Source organism: Lonchura striata, chromosome Z, assembly GCF_050655825.1.
Source record: "Lonchura striata isolate lonStrDom1 chromosome Z, ASM5065582v1, whole genome shotgun sequence".
Classification (NCBI taxonomy): domain Eukaryota; kingdom Metazoa; phylum Chordata; class Aves; order Passeriformes; family Estrildidae; genus Lonchura; species Lonchura striata.
In genome coordinates this window covers 79,255,157-79,272,754 of record NC_140740.1, presented here as the reverse complement: position 1 = coordinate 79,272,754, position 17,598 = coordinate 79,255,157, and the positions used below count along the sequence as shown (strand labels likewise).

The 17,598-nt window shown below is 40.7% G+C and overlaps 2 protein-coding genes across 10 annotated transcripts in view; both read left to right on the top strand.

Moving 5' to 3' along the window:
• The window catches only part of LOC110470630 (semaphorin-4D), an 80,908-nt gene extending 78,121 nt beyond the window's left edge, over positions 1-2,787 (top strand). For all 9 annotated transcript variants that reach the window (XM_085567040.1, XM_021530411.4, XM_085567041.1 and 6 more), the window contains one exon: positions 347-2,787. In XM_085567040.1, coding sequence (XP_085423166.1) covers positions 347-1,263 — 917 coding nt within the window. In that variant the 3' untranslated portion in view covers positions 1,264-2,787. The remainder of the gene's footprint in view (positions 1-346) is intronic.
• A 135-nt stretch (positions 2,788-2,922) lies between these two features.
• LOC146763900 (uncharacterized) lies at positions 2,923-16,880 on the top strand. Its single transcript, XM_085567054.1, has 4 exons — positions 2,923-3,351; positions 12,048-12,257; positions 14,919-15,016; positions 15,536-16,880. Exons 1-4 carry the CDS (start codon positions 3,270-3,272, stop codon positions 15,563-15,565), a joined length of 420 nt encoding a protein of 139 aa, XP_085423180.1. The 5' UTR covers positions 2,923-3,269; the 3' UTR covers positions 15,566-16,880.
• The last annotated feature ends 718 nt before the right edge of the window (positions 16,881-17,598 follow it).

The following is a 17,598-nucleotide window of genomic DNA, read 5'->3' as shown; positions in this document are numbered from 1 at the left end:
ACTTAAAATGCACTGATTGGATATAAAGTGAGACCAGGTACAGTATCTTTCTTGAACAGTGACTTCTCGGGTGCATACTCAGTTGTGGATCAGTGAGGTCTCACCTTTATCTAGAAGTAGAGGCTGTCTTAGAGTTGAGGTGTCCTGTCTCTTAGTTGGTCTTGATGTTCCACATGCAGCTTGGCATTCCACTGAGATTCTTGCATGCTGTCCACCTGTTCTTGTGAGGTGAATGCCATAATCTTCGTGCTTCCAGTAAGACTGTAACACAGTCTGGTGAAGCTGTACAGATTAGAGCAAACTGGAATCATTGCTGATACTCTGCACATTTATTTTGATGTTCCAGATAAAGTAAGAGAGAATCCCCTACAGCATACATTCAAGCATGGGAGCACAGCAGAACTCAAGTGTTCTCAAAAGTCCAATCTGGCACAGGTAGTTTGGAAGTTCAGAGATGATGTGCTGAGAGTGGAGAGTCCCAAGTACCGTCTGCTGGAGAAGGCACTGCTCATCTTCAATTTATCAGAAGGAGACAGTGGTGTTTATCAATGTTTGTCAGAAGAAAAAGTGGAAAATAAGAAGTTTTCTCAAGTGCTGGCTAAGCATGTTTTGGAACTGAAAAAAATGCAGCGTACCATGGTGGCCCCCACTGCAACAGCTGCACCAGCAGAAGGTAATAGTGATGTGCCCAAAGTGTCAGCTGTATCGGCCGAGGGGTCCACTGCTCACATCTCCACCACGCACATGGTGCCAGTAACCACAGCAAGGATATTAACAAAGCCCATTGGCCCTGTCCTAACAAGTGTAGCCTCCAACACAGAGCTCTTCAATTCTATTCCTGATGCAGTCCCGGAAAAGACAGTGTTCCTCAAGTCAAATGATAACTTCCTGTTGATGTTCCTCTTCCTCTTCTTTTTCATGCTGTTTTTGTGCCTGCTCTCCTACAACTGCTACAAAGGCTACTTGCCAGGGCAGTGCTTGAAGTTTCGCTCTGTGATGCTGCTCGGCAAGAAGAAAACGAAGTCAGATTTTTCTGACTGTGAGCAAAGCGTGAAAGAGATGCTGGTGGAGCAGGGCAGCGTCAGCCACCAGAGCGGGGAGCAGCCCAAGCCTGCGCACGACACCGGCTACGAGACGGAGCCGGACTGCGGGAACAGCCAGCTGCAGGCCGGGGACTCGCAGGCGTCCCGCGAGGCCAAGGACAAGCCCTTCGACGTCAAGTGCGAGCTCAAGTACGCCGACTCGGACGTGGAGGGCGACTGAAGGAGCCCCTGCTCCCTCTCCGTGGTGGAAGTGAGCTGTGCTCCTGCAGCCGGCTGTTTGAGCACGGAGCCCCCGGGTGTGACAGCTAAGCCATAGCAAGGGTTACATGCTTCAGCTGTACAGCAAGCCAATTTTCGTTCAGATCTCAACAAATTAGAGAAGTGGTGTACTTGTCTGGAGACCAGAACATCTTGTGTTGTACTGTCGTTTTTTCTGTTTATTCAAATGGCCAGTTTCAGATCGCCACTTGTTTATTCCCAGTTTTCCCCCACACTGAGTACTTTACTTTGCTCTAGTGAAGCTACTTGCTTGTTCTTTGGCCATAATCTTCAATAGAGTAAAAGTAACTTTATAATTCAGCTGGCTTTTTAAAAAGTACTTCAGTCTTCACATACTTTTAGTTGCCATTAAAAAAAGATCTAGTTTCATTTTAATTCCAAATTGGAAATTGAGTTTAGTTTATCAGATTGGTAAATTATAGACTTTTGTCCAGATTGGGACATTTTTTTTCTTTGCTTCTAGTGATTGTTTTTAGTTTTGTGCTTTGTGTTTTGGCACACTAGGTCTCTTTAGTTGGTTAAAGTTAATTTTTTTTAACTGCTCTACAAGTATCTTAGATTTTAAGGTATAATGGGGATAGCATTGCCTTGATTTGTGTAAGACTCAGGGATAATCTTGTTTAAAGGCTCTTTTCTTTGCTGCTTTCTAGAAATGTAGGTACAACAATATCAGTACAAAACATGGAGTAAGTGGGGAATGGGGAAGGAGGAAAAAAAATGCTTCTTTTTTTCTTTTATTGTTGTTTTTCCTCCCCCCCACCAGCGAGCCAGCTGGACGTGGTCACATTTTATTTTCTGTAAAACTGGATTTATTTTTTTTTTCTTTAGTTAATAGAACAGTACAGGCAAGCAACTGTCCGTGAGCAGTGACAAGGAAAGAGGTTTCTTGCATTGTGGAAGCAAAACAGGAAGCAAGAAGAATTAACTCCAACAATTCAGCTAGTGACTCGCTGGAATGGACTGTTAGGACACAGCCTGATGAGAAAACGTTGCTGATTTGTTTTCTTCTTTTCAGATTCAGAAATAACTCAGCTTCTTTTTGTGACAAATACTTGCAGCGTCACCCTTTCTGGATGATACCTTCACTCTCCTATGCAACTGGAGACTGAAACTGGAGCTGCTTAAACAATCAGTCCTTTGAACTGTTTATGTGAATCATGCCTGCTAATGTGAAAGTGTGCATTTGTTCTCAGCCTGGTTCACAGCAGCATTGTTTGTCTGTAAAAGCATTTTATGTGTGCAGTACAGTCCTGAAGAATTGTTCCTCTCACTGCTTCGTTCTGTAAATATTGCTAGAAGTAGAATACATTTTAACAGTAAATAGCAGTACTCCTGGGCTGCTTTTCTGTGTTGAACCTTCATGCAAATATAATTTAGACTGTCTTAGTGTAAACAGTTTATATTTTATAAGATTCAGTTTGGTTTTATTTTTCTATTAACAGAATAAATGTTAAAATAAGTTGTATTACATCTTGGATTTTCTGAAATGTGACACGACAGTGCTTTCCATTTGGCAAGCACTAATGTTCCTTGTGATTTCCTTTGGGGGGAATGTAAAAACTTCGTAATTAATTTGAAGCAGCCCCTCAGCTTCAACTGAATGGGTTATAACCCAGGGTGGGGAGATGGGAAGCATGGGAGAAAACAGTATGGGAGAAGGAGGAGAGTGCTCTTCTTTGGGGGCCTAGGGACACTTGGTCTTACTGTCTTTCTAAAACTCACTTGTCTTTTTGCATTATTTTTTCATTGTGTGATGTATTTCTTGCAACTTCTTTCCTTAGTACCCTTTTACTTTTCTCTTCTGTCCTCTTCTGTCACACAGCCTCATCTCCCATACCTTTCCCTCCTACTGGTACCTCCTTTTTGTCCTGTGTGGGAAATGATTCACCTCCTTCACCCACCAGTACCCAGCCTGATGTTTGGTCTAGCAAAGACCCTGTAAAGGTCATGTTGTTGCCACCTTTCCTAAGTGACCAGGCACAGCATGTTAGTGTCCGAGGACCCTTCCACCTCTTCTGCCAAGCCACAGGTAAGTTGGAGGACCCTGTATAAGCCAGCACTTTTCTGCATTAAAGGTTTAGCTGTGTCACCATGTGTACTGTATAAATCTTCCTTTTGTGATTGGGGGGGAAAAGCAAGAACAAAGAGAGACAGTGTCAGGACGCCAGCATGCATCAGGATGCCAGCAGGCTCTTTCCAAGAATAGGTCACTGTGAGTGCTGAAGGAATTCAGTGAATCAGGATCGCATATGGATGTTTAGCAGGTAGATATTTTCATTGTCAGTGTGTATGCAGTTTAAAAACTACACTTTTATTGAATTTGAACTTAGCATATTTTGTGGACCTGTCATTCCTATTTCCATCTTATTTCAAGTGGCGAAGTACATACAGTAATAGCTTCCATTTTATAGCAGATATATTATCTGAGGTGTAAAGGAGGACAAAGCTGGTTTTTTCACAGCAATTCAGCTTTTTTTCCAGTTTTTGTTGGGATTGTTACAAATTACAGTTTGTAATTGTTGGTTTAAACTAAGTATGATTCAATGGATCAAAACAGGTCTTCATATGGAACTTTATTTTTTAAAAGAAGAAATTATTTAGGAAGCAAGGCAATCGGTTGACACATCACACTCTTCTCTTACCCAGAACTTCAGTCTCTTGGTTTAAAAAAACATGTAAACCAACAAATGCAGATCAGCACACAGAACTGGTGCAGATATTTGCATCTTTCTGGGTCCTGCATGTAAGGATATATGAATTAATCCTGGTGGGGGGTGGCTAAACAATTGCTCTTGCAAGGAAGGTCTCTGGATTTGTTCAAATTTGTTTAGTGTTGGTTTATATTTCTTTATATTAATATTGCTTTAGTGGAACTTGATTTCTCTCAGCTATGAAAATAAAGTAAAATGTGTTTGCAAGGTGCAAAAGGGTTAAATTAGACTGGCAGAGAATTAAATGTTGTGCCTGGTTGCCTGCAAAAAAGGATATGGCATCAGTAAATGTATGATGCAAATACATAGATTGCCACATCATCCAGTAAAAACCTCAAAGCTTATTTTTAATTAAGTTTCTAGCTTAATTGTTATTTTATCAGAATTGCTGAATCTCTTCCTTTTTTTAATTGTAAATATCAGTTTCAAGCTGTCTGGAAGCTCAGCAGGAGTTGGTGAGTTCTTTTGCTCATCTCTTACTCATCCCACATGTTTTAACCTGAAAGCTTACCTGAGGATGAGACTTTACAGCCTTGTAGCTGGCTCATTTCCACAAGGTAAAGTTGAGTGGATACAGCACAAACAGCATTTGTGGAAAACTGCTATATTTTTTCTAAAAAAGAAGTTGTTTCAAGCACGGAATACTTCCACTCTTCTGGAAAAGGGAGGAATAAATCTCCCTTTGCAAATTTTCTGCCAGTTTATCTCTACTCCCGAAGAGTCCCATATTTCTCCAGAGATCTGTCTGCTGTATGTGCGTGGACAAACATTAGGTTTCCTGTGTACTTGCTCTAATAGAAATTTTCTCTCCCATTACAGAATTTTTTAAACTTCTAGAGGCAGTTTAGGCAAGTTTCAAATAAATTGAACAGAATGCTGCACCATCTGGTTCAGGGGAGAAACAGCAAGTTGGTGATGGACACACCTGCTGTATAATTTCTCCCGTGTACTCTGTTGAAATTGGGTATAGTAGGAACAGGTTTTTTCCCAGAGTTTTGATTCTGCTTAAGGATGTTTTACTGGCACCTCCTCCCCGTGCTTTAGCTCCATGTCCATAATTTCACAGATAAAACTAAAATACAGCAAGTGTGCTGTGTGATAGTTTAAATGCTTTTATAATCAAACACTGCAAAACACTGTGCTTCATCTGCATATCGAGCCTCCTTGTGTCCATGTTGTCAAGTTACTCCTCCCTTAATTCATCTGTAGCTGGAGATTTTACATATTGGATTGTTTTCATTCTTGGTAAAAAAAAAGCCCAGTAGTATGAACATACAAGTTCTGTGAACTTGGAAATACACTTTCAAGGAGTTACTATTTCATGGAGATGCTGAGATGGGTATCTGGTAACATGTGCAAAGCCTGTTCCTGTGGTTACACTATTCTAGAAAGGAGTACAAGAAAGAATCAGAGTTGCAAGTGGTTCGCTAGAGGTTCCTCTTTGGTGGAGCCTGAAGTTGCACTGAAAAACATGCAGAAGGGTGGGGAAATTTTTTTTTTCCCCAGGAGGAGGAGGTCACCTGTCACAGACTGACATACCCATGCAAATAAGTAATTTATTCTTGGGTGAGTGTTGGGGTTTTTTTTGTTTTTTGTGTTTGTGGGGTTTTGTTTGTTTGGTTGGTTTTGGGATTATTTTTTGTTGCTGTTGTTTGGTTGGTTGTTCTGTTTTATTTTGTTTTGTTTTAACTTTAAATTAGTTTTCCAGTAAAGACTAGAATAATTTCAGTGTAAAAATAATTTAAGCATAAGGCAAATTAAAAAGCATCAGGCATCAAAAAAGAGGAGAAAAAGGAAAAGATGTAGAACCAAAATCGTCTTGTTATTTTTTTCCTCAGAAGATATTGTTAAATTACTGTTTTCCCACATTTCACTGTGTGCAGCTGACTGCACTCGTACAGGTTTTTCCTGTGGAATGAGTAATAAGGTGCAGGTGGGAAACATCTTGTGTGGCTTTTGGTAGTTTATAAATTATTAAAATATGAAGGAAGATCCTGAAGCACCTTGGGAGATCCAGTCCACCTAGAACTAGCAGCTGCAGCCTGCAGTAGTTGCTGCTGTGATGTGCAGAGCGCTTGAGGCTGCAGCCTGCTGCAGTGTGTCCCGTGCACAGCAGTTGGTGTTTTGTACACTCCCCACTCCGTCTGACAGGCTGCATCTCATGTCAGCAGAGGGCTTGGGGAAATAAAGCCCTTGCGTGGTTTTCAGAGCTTTGCACGGGTTAAAAACCCAGTTTTTTACCAGTTTTTACCCTCACAGTTTGAATAAGCCACCCTTTTGAGAGAACAGCTTGCCCAAAATTCTGGTGAGGCTGAAGCAGAGAACTGGCACCTCTGCAGGAGTACCTGTGTGAAGCAGCAGCTCTGCTGTTGTCCAGTTCAGCTTCTCAGCTTGAGGATTGGGTGCTGCATGGGCTGTCAGCAGAGATGAACTGCCTGGGTCACAAGAAGGGCAGTATTCTCCATTTGAATTTAATGTATATAATTCTGGGAGACTGCAAGGGAGCAGAATCTGCACCAGCTTCTGTAGTATGACTAGGTATCTATAAAAGCAGCTTGCTTCACACTGGGGACTTTTGAGACCCAAATGCCTTTTGGGATGTCTTCTCTCAGGAGGGAGAGGGATTAATTTAGGTTTGTATTTTATTCTCTGTACAGTTTGCTTGCAGTTTACCCTTTCTTTTTTTGCAGTTCAGCATAAATATTTCAACTTTGGTCCTTGGAACTCTTGGTTCAGTAATGTCTCTGCCTGAAGCGGTACCTGGGTACCAGGGTACAGAACTGTCTCAGTATTTTGTGTGCATTGTCCCCAGAGTGGAGATGAAAATCTCATTTCCATCTCTTCAGTCATCTTTCTGCTAGATTTGCCTATCAAACAAAGCAAAAGAAGTAGTTTGTGTTCTCTGGAGAATAGAAGTGATTTTTGGTGAGCATGCTACTCCTTAAAATATGTTCGCCAATTTTCTTCATTTTATTTTAAAAATTAACATAGTAGCCTTGTTAGCTGATAGGATGGCAAAAAATTATTAGGCAAACAGTGAGTGCCAGGGAAAGTTTAGGCTGGACATCAAGAAAAAGTTCTTCACAAAAGAGTGATTGGGCATTGGAATGGGCTGCCCGGGGAAGTGGTGGAGTCACCATCCCTGGAAGTATTTAAGGAAAGACTGGATGTGGCACTTAGTGTTGTGGTCTAGTTGATAAGGTGGTGTTAGTTTATAGATTGGATTTGAGGATCTCAAGGTCTTTCCCAACCTAGTTAATTCTCTAATACTGTGAAAGTAAAAACTTTTTTTTTTTTTTTTTTTTTTTTTTTTTTTTGGTGACAATCCCTGGTTCTAGCTTAGTAATGCTTCATCAAGATTTTTTTTTTCACAGATAATTATCCAAGTGCAAAACCTTTTTCTGGACACTCTTCAGCATCCGAATAAATGCATGAACAGTTACAAATTGCGTTTTTATCTAATGGGCCAGTCAGCCATTTTCCCAGCCTGGTTTTAAATTCCACTCTGAGAAGATGGATGCCCTGTCCTGCTTGCACCTGTGTGTGCTGTGCATCACCTCTAGTGAGTGGCTGCTGCTCACAGCTTCTACATGGCTCACATTCCGCAGGAAGCACTTCCTGCTGCTCCTCTGCCATGATAAGGCTGCATCAGCTCGTGGTGTTGATGTTACACAAAGCGATGGGTAACTTAATGAGGCACCAGGTGTCTGCAGGACCTCATGCATCCTTCAGTGTGAAATACTTGGTATTGGAAGTAATATTTGGCATTTCGGAGAGGTCTGTTTTCTTGGCTTTTTATTGGCTTTTCTTTTTCCATTGCTGTCAAGCTTGTCTTCTAGAATGAATTGCCCTGATTTAACAATCAAACACCAACCAACAAAACTACCCAAAAAAATGCACCCCAGTTATAGGGGGTACAGGCTATGTAACTTGCATACTATTTGCAGAAAATTGCAAAGATGCTTGTCTCAATTTAAAGATTTCCACCCCCCCCCCCTTTGCCCCCACCCCACTTTTCTAGTCAGCTACCCTCTGATAGCTTCATTTCATACTGTTTTATTATTTTGGTATCATCAGCAGCAATGACTCAGACTCCTTCAACTCAAGAAACTGTGATCAGCCCTAAATCTTTCATTCACACACTTGAGTAGTGCAGGTGATAATGTTTAATATTAATGATTGACTAACCCCTTCCTGGGCTAACTTTGATGTCTGATTTAAAAGAAGACCTTCCTGCATCCAGGTTATAGTGCCTTTTTAAACCTTAATCCCTGCTCCAGATGAGAGCTTCCTGTATGATCTTGGTTTTCAGAAATCTGGGATCTTTGGTTCAGCAGAATTCAGCAAAGCTGCAAGCTTGATAACAAGCATTAAATCCAGATGTCGTTCTTAATCTGATGCACATGGTGAGTTTTGAAAGAGGTTTTGATGTATATTGGTTATACAAGGGAGTTTTTTTCATAAACTTTAACTTCCCATCCCTGTGGATAGCCTCTGGTAGCAGTTTTTTGTCTAGATCATAGGAATTTGTATAAAAGATTTTTTGTTACCCTGGTAGAATTTCTCTCTGGAATGCTTGTTAGTTTATCTTCACTGGATTTCAATTTGCTGTCAATTTGCAGAAATTATTAGCTGGGGTGTAAGTTTTCTGATGGCTCCTGCTTTTGTACTAACTCCCCTGTCTTGGAAATGTTTTCATGAATTTAGAGAAGTCTTATTCAAATGCTACCGTTCAAGAACTGGGTTAGAAATGAGGAGGAGTTTGTGCTGAACCACCACCAGTGGTAGCACTGCTCACATTTTAAAATGCAGCTTCACTGGCTGCTTTTGAAATGTTTCCACAGCTCTCTTCACATGGAAGCACTTGGCACCAGGAGCCAGCTTGGCCAGTGCTCTGCCTTGCTCCCCCTACCTTATGTCACTGAGCTCTGCTAAATCCATAATCAGCTTCTTTTGAATTAGTGTCTCCAAGCTGTCTTGAAAACCATATGTCTGTTAGGATGTGATGCATATATGGCAAATGCTTAATTTGGTTCAGCTTAGCAGGGTGCATCCCTGTGCTGCTCTGAATCTGTAGCTTTATACTTTAGTTACTTTAAGTCTGGTTTTATTTATTTAATTCTTCTAACCTTAGGTCAAATTTACACTAATGACCCACTGAATGCAGTCAGACTGTGGGTATAAGATTACAAGGAGTTGCAGTTGTTTGAATTTCTATGCTAAGAATGGTGGTTGATTTTTTTTTCCATTTTTGTCGATGGAAAATATTGAGAAAAAGTAATCTGGGTATGAAATATGTATTTTTTGTAACCCAGCCTGATTTGACATAGGTCAGAGAACCCATTCTGCTGGCAGAAACTACCTGGGCCATTACTACTCTGGCTTTTAATACCTGGGCATTACCATTTTATTCAAACAACTGAAAACAGTGAAAATGAAATCTATGTGAGAAAGAAGGAAAAAGCTTCCAGAGACACTGGAAATTTTGAAGGCCTTATGCAAAGGAAAGGGTAGCTCAGATAATGCCACAAAGTTTTTTGTATTTTTGTTTGATAACTGTTAATTCCCCTTCTGAAATCATCAAGGTGGTGAAGTTGTTTTCATTAATCATGTGTAGTTTACTGAAGCAATGTTTTTGACGTTAACTGTTTGAAATCTATTTCATGGCTGCTGAGGCATAGTTACTTATTTACCTATCATCTTATGCTGTTTAATTCTCTGCTTGATTATTATGTTTTAATAATACTACTTTCTTAAAATCTTTCAAGCATTCCTAACATGGATGGCAAAGTAAGTAGATCAGGTCAGAAACTTGTATTTTAAAGATTGCACTAGACATATAATTCATTTGTATTATAGTGACAGTAAAAAAAAAAAAAAAAAAAAAAGCAGAGTATATGTTTTTATTATTTTCCTTTATCTTAAAAAAATATTTCCCTAACCATTACATTGGAGTCTGAATTTCTCACCAGGGAGTTGTAGAAAATTTGCATTTAACAAATATGATTTAAAATTTTTGCAGATTAAACTGTGTCACATTGTATTTTTTTGTATTGATCCATCCTGAAAATGAAATCAAAGTAGAGAAGGTAGGTACCTGAAAATTGGAAACAAGTTGCACTGGAACAGGATCAGGAAAAACCCTGAGTACTGCTTGCATCTAAATTTTGCTGTCAACCAGTGTAAGTGGGGATGAGTGTGTATCTCTGGGGATTTCCAGTGCTTCTGACTGCACAAAAAAATAACAGAAGGGTAAAAATTGCCTAGTTGCACTTCATAAGGGACCAATCTGAACCAACACAGCTTGCAAAATTTCATGTATAAGGAAATTGCTACATTTTAATCTCTCGGTGAAATGTGGATGTAAGCATAAATTTTGGCAATTTTCCAGCACAGTTGGGATCTTCAGCACTAGAAAACAGAGCAGGTTCTCTGGTGTGAATAGTACATTTGAAGTAAGTTTAGGGAAGTGTCCTGCACTAAACATGCTGCTTCTTTGCTTGGCTCTAAGGTGGCACTTAGGGATTTTGATTTTTTTGCTGTGCTTGCACTTACTATTCCTCCCATTTGTTCAAATTTCAGTTTCAGCTTTAGGTTACTGAAGTAATTTGTCCCTGGTTCCAGACTTCTTACGGACTTAGTGACATGTAACCTATCTGCTGTTAGCTGTAGAATGAGTACAATCATCCCTAAAACACATTTGAAAAAAAAAAAAATGGTGCATGTTAGAGCACCTGTTTTCAGCCCAAGGTATGCTTGCCCTTTCCACTTTGTTAGAGCTGCTGTCAGCCCTTCGGACTGTGCCACTTCCCTCAGAGAAACTCTGCAATGCTTTAACTAGATCATGTCCTCTATCATTCACACTTACCCTTACTGCTAACTTACGTGCCCATATTTGTGAGAGATTTGGAAATAAAACTTAGGAGTTAAGAATTTGCCACGATCTCCTTTTTACACAACATAGCCATGTCTACTATGTACAAATATGTAATATGTACACAAATGTAAAAACTGTTTTCTCCCCCTGCATGATTATCTAAAACTTAATGACAGAATTTTATTGTTCTAGGGGAAAAAAATGCCACATCCACTTGCAATATGAAGTGCTCACAGTAAAAGCTGTAGTAGGCTCTGTCAAGACATATTTGCAGCCATAGTTAATTTTCTTTTTACACCAAATTTCACTTCACATCTTCTCTTGCTAAGGCTAGTCTGGATCCTAGGCCCAGAGGGAGAAATAGTCATGTTTTAAACATCAGAATTACCAAGTTCTTAGCTTGGCTCAGATGTCTGTATTTTAAATGGAAAGGTTCTGATGCTGCCAAGTGCACTTCAGCCAACCTTCCTAGCTAGTTTTCTGGGAACAGCTGTTCTGTCCTCCAGGCTACTGTCAATCTCTGATTTATTCAAATGTTGCCCTTGCAGGTTAAGACAAATAATAGTAGCAAAGCTAAAAAATTAGATTGCTCTTTGTTGTTGATCCAAGGTTCTTTCAAGTTCTGTCTTGCTTCTGTGCCTGCTGTGACTACTGGTTCTGTGCTTTTTCCAATTCTCCCTCTCTCATTGCTGGTTCCAGCATCTTTGCCGCACTGAGTTCTTGAACTTTTCCCCTCCTGGCCTTTTTTTCAGATTCTGTGAGGCGTGTCTCAGGTGTTGTCAGCTTTGTACCAGGACCTGGGTTGTGCAGCAGCAGGCAGGATGTCGTGGTGCTACAGGAATTTGCACAGGCAGATGGTGCTGCTGTTCATCACTGGCTCTTACACATGTGCTAAGTTCCCTGTTGTGCGAATCCACACAGAATTCCTCAATGCAAATCCACAACTTGGGTTTGAACCTAAATTTCCCATGCTAGCTCCTCTTAATCCCAGGTTTTTGGTACCCAGAATTTCAACTGAAGAAACTGAAGAAGCATTTTAATCAACCTTTTTAAGCCTAATCTTGACATGATGGGGCTTATTTTCTTTTCAAATACTCATCTTCTAGTTTCTTACAGAATAACCTCACATTTTTACAGGTTTGGATAACTCCTACTTTGTCTGGAGGAAGAATGGACAAAAGATAAAGGCATGCATCACGGAGCAATCTCACCTGCTGCATGATGGCAGAGTGCATGTTCTCAGCTGGGTGAAAGATTCAGTATCAGAGAACACAGAATACAGATGTTCATTCATCTCAAAATTTGGGAACGTAACATCACAAGTGCTGATCACAGTGGAAGATAAAGGTAGGCTTGTTTCAGGAATATGTCACGTTTGGCCTGACCCTGATATGAGTAAAGTTCTGTAATACTCACCCAGAAAATGTGCATATCTAAAGATGGTAACTTTTGCCCACTCTATTAGTATGCACTTCATTTATGGAAAGGTTTTAGAGGCATAAAAACTCCTTCTTCTTCCCCCTCTCTCAAAGGACTAATGTAAATTAGCAGTTAAGATCTAGAAATTGAACCAAAACCTGATAAACTAATTCAAAAAACCTGAAAATCAGATGAGTAATGGAGAGCTACAAATAAGTATGGAATTTTACAGGGTAATGTAGAAAAATTCTTTAATCTATAAAGACTTAAGGAAGTCATATGATAAAGAGAAGCCCCCACTATGCTGGTTTTTAAAATTGCATGATTTGTAAACTGCTTATGGTTTGGATTGGGCAAGGTCAGTTTCCTCTGTTCCATTTGGACACTTACTAGGCAGGAGGGCAGTTAGGTAACTTCAGCAGCTGCAGGATTTTGGGTGTCCAGACTGCTTACTGCAGTTAGCTCCTGAGACCTTACCCAGGTGTAGGGATCTGAAGCCTTTATAAGACAGCAAGACAATTAATACAATGCAGCAGGGATTTTCTTGGCAGGATGAAGGAAAAATTAAGAAGCTGGTTAATACCAAATGTGAGTCTGTCAAGGAAGGCTCAATCCTTCTTTTTTCAGTGACAGAGAAAAGCCATGCAATTCCTCCAGTTACTTTGAAGTCTGTCTCAGAAACAGAATTAAGAGCATCTCAACCAAACCAGTGTAAATGTAAAACACAAATGTAAAACACTGTGCTCTAAAAACATACGTTGCTATTGTCCCAAAAGATAAATAGAAAATATGTCACCATAAGTCTTACATTCTGCAAAAACAGCTGACAAATAGACCAAGATGCAGTAACACAGCCCTTCTTAGATTATCAATGTAAGGAAATATAAGGAATTCTTGAGTGAAAGTACATGGCATCTACAGATGGCCGAAGGCTCAGAAGCAGCCAAGCATGGGTTTAGGAAGGGTAGGTCATGTTTGACCAACCTGGTCTCCTTTTATGACCAGGTGACCGGCCTGGTGGGTGCAGGAAGGGCTGTGGATGTTGTGTACCTGGACTCCAGCAAGGCCTTTGGCACTGTCTCCCACAGCACACTGCTGGAAAAGCTGCAGCCCACGGCTGGGACAGGAGCACTCAGTGCTGGGTTCAGAACTGGCTGCATGGCCGGGCCAGAGAGTGCTGGTGAGCAGTGCTGCATCCAGCTGGGGCCAGGCACCAGTGGTGTCCCTCAGGGCTCTGTGCTGGGCCAGCTCTGTTCAGTATTTTTACTGACAACATGGATGAGGGTGTTGAGTCATTAACAAATTTATGAATAATACCAAGTTACAGGGGGAATTTTGATCGGTTGGAGGGCTCTGCAGAGGGGCACAGACAGGCTGGATTGATGGGCCAAATCCAGCAACATGAGCCTCAACAAGGCCAAGTTCTGGAACTTGGACTAAATCCAAGTGTTGTGGCCACATTTTGGCCACAATAACCCCTTGCAGTGCTACAGGCTGGGATCAGAGTGGCTGGGAAGAAAGGGACCTGGGGGTGCTGGTGACGGTGGGTAGACACGAGCCAGCTGTGCTCGGTGGCCAAGGCCAATGGCATCCTGGCCTGTGGATCAGCAACAGTGGCCAGCAGGACAGGGCACTGATGGAACCTGTACCCAGCATTGGAGACGCCTCACCTTGGGTTCTCTGTCCAGTTCTGGGCCCTCAGTTTAGGAAGATGATAGAGTGTCAGGGTGAGATGCTTGGAGCATGTCCAGAAAAAGGCAACAAGGCTGGTGAAGGGTCTGGAGCAAAGTCCTCTAAGTCTCCCTCTAAGCTGAGGGAGCTGGCGTTGTTGATCCTGGAAGAAAAGGAGGCTCAAGGAAGCCCTGATCACTCTCTTACAACCACCTGAAAGGAGCGCTTAGCCAGGTGGGGCATCAGTCTCTTCTCCCAGAACAAGAGGACACAGGGTTAAGCTATGCCAGAGGAGGTTTAGGTTGGACATTAGGAGGAATTTCTTCACAGAAGGGATAATTAAACACTGGAACAGGCTGCCCAGAGAAGTGGTGGAGTCACTCTCCCTGGAGGTGTTTAAGGGAAGATTGGATGTGGCGCTGGGTGCCATGGTTTGGTTGACAAGGCAGTGTTGGATCATAGGTTAGATTTGATAATCTCACAGGTCTGTTCCTGATTGATTCTGTGATCCTGTGATTAACTGAAAAATGGGGAATACTAACTGGACATGTTCATCATGTTAACTGGCCCTTTCCAACATGTCACTCTTCTCTCCAGGCTTTGATCTACCTGGAGCATTCCTGTGCTTGTTAGATGGGTTTGAACTATTAAATTGTCCATCCTGCCTTCTCTATCTCAAATCACAGATAATGGTACTAAACCTGTTTGTGTTGGAGGCTATTAAGTTTGCTGCACAGTTTAAGAGACACAACCATTTCAAAAAAAATGTACTGACAAATAACATGAAAGGATGTAGAGCAAAATGTAGGATGGAGGTTCCTTGTAGCTCCCTTCCAGCAGGACAGGCAGTCCTGAATCTGATCAGGTGCTGACTTCTGACATTATATGGTTATGTAATCATCCCATTTCCATTCTCAGACAGTTCTGGTCAGGATGCATGGACCAAAGAATTTGATACCTGGAGAAATGCCATGAGTGAACATGACAATATGATGCAAAACTGGAGGAAAACATGGGTAAGACTTGTATAGACTGCTTCTTGTACTTCTGCAAATGCATGTATTAATATAACAAAATGATCAGTGTTCCTGTACATTCATCATTCCTGACCCACTCACTCAGCAGTGAAGTCTGTTCTTATGTGCAACATTCCTTGCAGTTGCGTCAGCTTATTCCTTCAGTCCACTAACCAAGTGCTCATCAGTCAGGTGGTGTGTTCCTGCCCAAAACAGTAAGTCTGTGTATAGTGAATGGAGTAGATAAATTCCATCACATCTGTAAACTAACTGGATTACTGGATTGCAGAGACTACTGGACTTCATAAATGGTACTGTCCATAAAAGCTGAGGTTTTTTTTTTAAAGAAGTCCATACCCATCTCTTAATATTTTTCTCCAACAGCCAGAACAAAGATCACTTTTGAAAACCTTATATATTATGTGCTTGCTGCCTGTGGAACAGTTAGTATAGGCAACCTTAAACCCCATTTTCATTTTTAGATTGGTATTAACACATCATTCTGAAATTTTTCTTCAGGAGACCTGCAACAAGAGAAACAGCCTCTAATGGACAAAGGAATTAACAGGCTAGAAGGAGAAATACATGCAAGTTAAGAGTACCTGTTACTCTTACTATTATAGCATTTGGAGATGTCTTTGCAAGTGTTAGTACTGACATTAAAACTGATATTCAGGAGAATCGTATCAGCCATGAAGTGGAAGGGGATATTCTTACCGCACCAAAGAATAACTAAGCTAAGTTACATGGTACAAGAGAGGCCACCCATCCCATGCTGCAACTATCTCTGGTTTTCTGATGTCAGCTATTTCAGCTTAATAAAGAACAAAAGTAGTCTCAGCAAGATTTGTGCTGTTCAAATAATGTAATATGTTTTCTGTTTTGAGTTTATTAAGCCAACCAGATATTTTTGGGCTTGAGGATCTTGGCATAAGCTTTAAAAATCAGGACGTGGATCACATTTATTTAAAGGCATTTCAACTTGTACACTTATTTTGCTTTTACTATGTTTACCCTTATGTTGCCAGTGTTTTGAAGTGCATTCCTTTCTAGTGTCAGCAAGCTCATTTGTTCAAATGTATTTCCTTTGGTTATTGTGCTGGGTTTTAGTTAATTTTCTTCACAGTGGTTGGTATGAGATTGTTTTGAATTTGTGCTGAACACAGGGCTGATGATGGAGAGATGTTTTTGTTATTGCTGGGCAGGGCTTGCACAGAGCCAAGGCCTTTTCTGCTTTCTGCACTGCCATGATGGCAAGGACATTGGGGGTGCATGGAAGGTTGGGAGGAGACACAACCAGGACAGGTGACCTAAACTGACCAAAGGGATATTCCAAACATGGCATCATGCACAGGATATAAAGGCAGGGGGGCACGTATGGAGTGCTGTCATTTGTATTCCCAAGTAACCATTATGTGTGATGAGCCCTGTTCTCCTGGAGATTGCTGAACACCTGCCTGCCCATGGGAAGCACTGAATGAATTCTTTGTTTTGCTCTGCCTGTGTGCATGGTTTTTGCTTTTCCTATTCAGCTGTCATCATCTCAACCCACGGTTTTCTGGCTTTTACCCTTCCAGTTTTCTCCCACTGTGAGAGGCTGGGTGGAGCTTGGTTGCTGGCTGGGCTTAAACCACGACAGTAATAAAGTTTCTATACCAAATAAAGAAGTTCTGACTAATGCTTAAAATACAGATAGATTACAAAGTATTCAAGACTCTTTAGTTTTTGTAAATTCTTCTTCTGTATTTCAGATAATGTAGCTTAAAAATTCTATGCTAAATTAATTCATTATGATGATCAATTGTGATAATCAGCCTGAAAATACAAGGACCTACACTATCCAAAGTAAAAGTGTTCTACTGCATTACTGCTCAGAGTTTTGTCCTTCTGCATCTAAGAAACAAAAGTCTCATGTATAAATTAAATTTTCTCTATTATCTGCTCAATAGATTTCAACAATCTGGAAGCAAGTAAGATGCTCCCTAATAATCAGCCCAGGCAGAGAGCTGCTTTGAACAGCATCAGAAAGCTTCAATTCATCCTTAAGCTCTCTCCTAACTGCTAAGATTTAAATTAGAGTGTTTCTGACATTAAAAAGAGCAGTCTTCTCATGCTAATATTTGAATGATCCTTTTTTTTTAAGTATCAGATCATCTTGTCACACATGCAGAGTGAAAACTCATTTTTTTCCTACTTTTCTTAACCATTTCCCCTGTTTATCACATAGGCATTTCCTAACTTCTGACACCACCAGAGATAATTTTTTCTCATTTGCTCTCATAATTTTTTTCTTCTCAGGACAACTATAACTGTAACTATAATTATAACTTTGTTTCCCCTCCATTTGTTCAACTGATTTGGAGCACGCTTAGTTATGTACTCCAAAGTTTAGTTCTGTGGAGCTGAGTGGGAATGCAAAGTAAGAGAGGGGTCAAGGTTATGGATGAGGTAGCTAAGCTTTGCTTTGTTTCTACAGGAAATTACTGCAAGTAGTAAAAAGTTGCCAAATTTTTTGTTCAGTTCAATTTTATGGGGAGGGGAAAAAAAAAAGGAAAATCTGTGTACCATCATTAGTAACCATG

Coding starts and splice junctions, on each gene's coding strand:
- LOC146763900 (XM_085567054.1), top strand. CDS start 3,270: ATGTTGTTGCCACCTTTCCTAAGTGACCAGGCACAGCATGTTAGTGTC. Junction 3,352..12,047: donor CCTCTTCTGCCAAGCCACAG/GTAAGTTGGAGG, acceptor ACATTTTTACAG/GTTTGGATAACTCCTACTTT. Junction 15,017..15,535: donor AAAACTGGAGGAAAACATGG/GTAAGACTTGTA, acceptor ATTTTTCTTCAG/GAGACCTGCAACAAGAGAAA.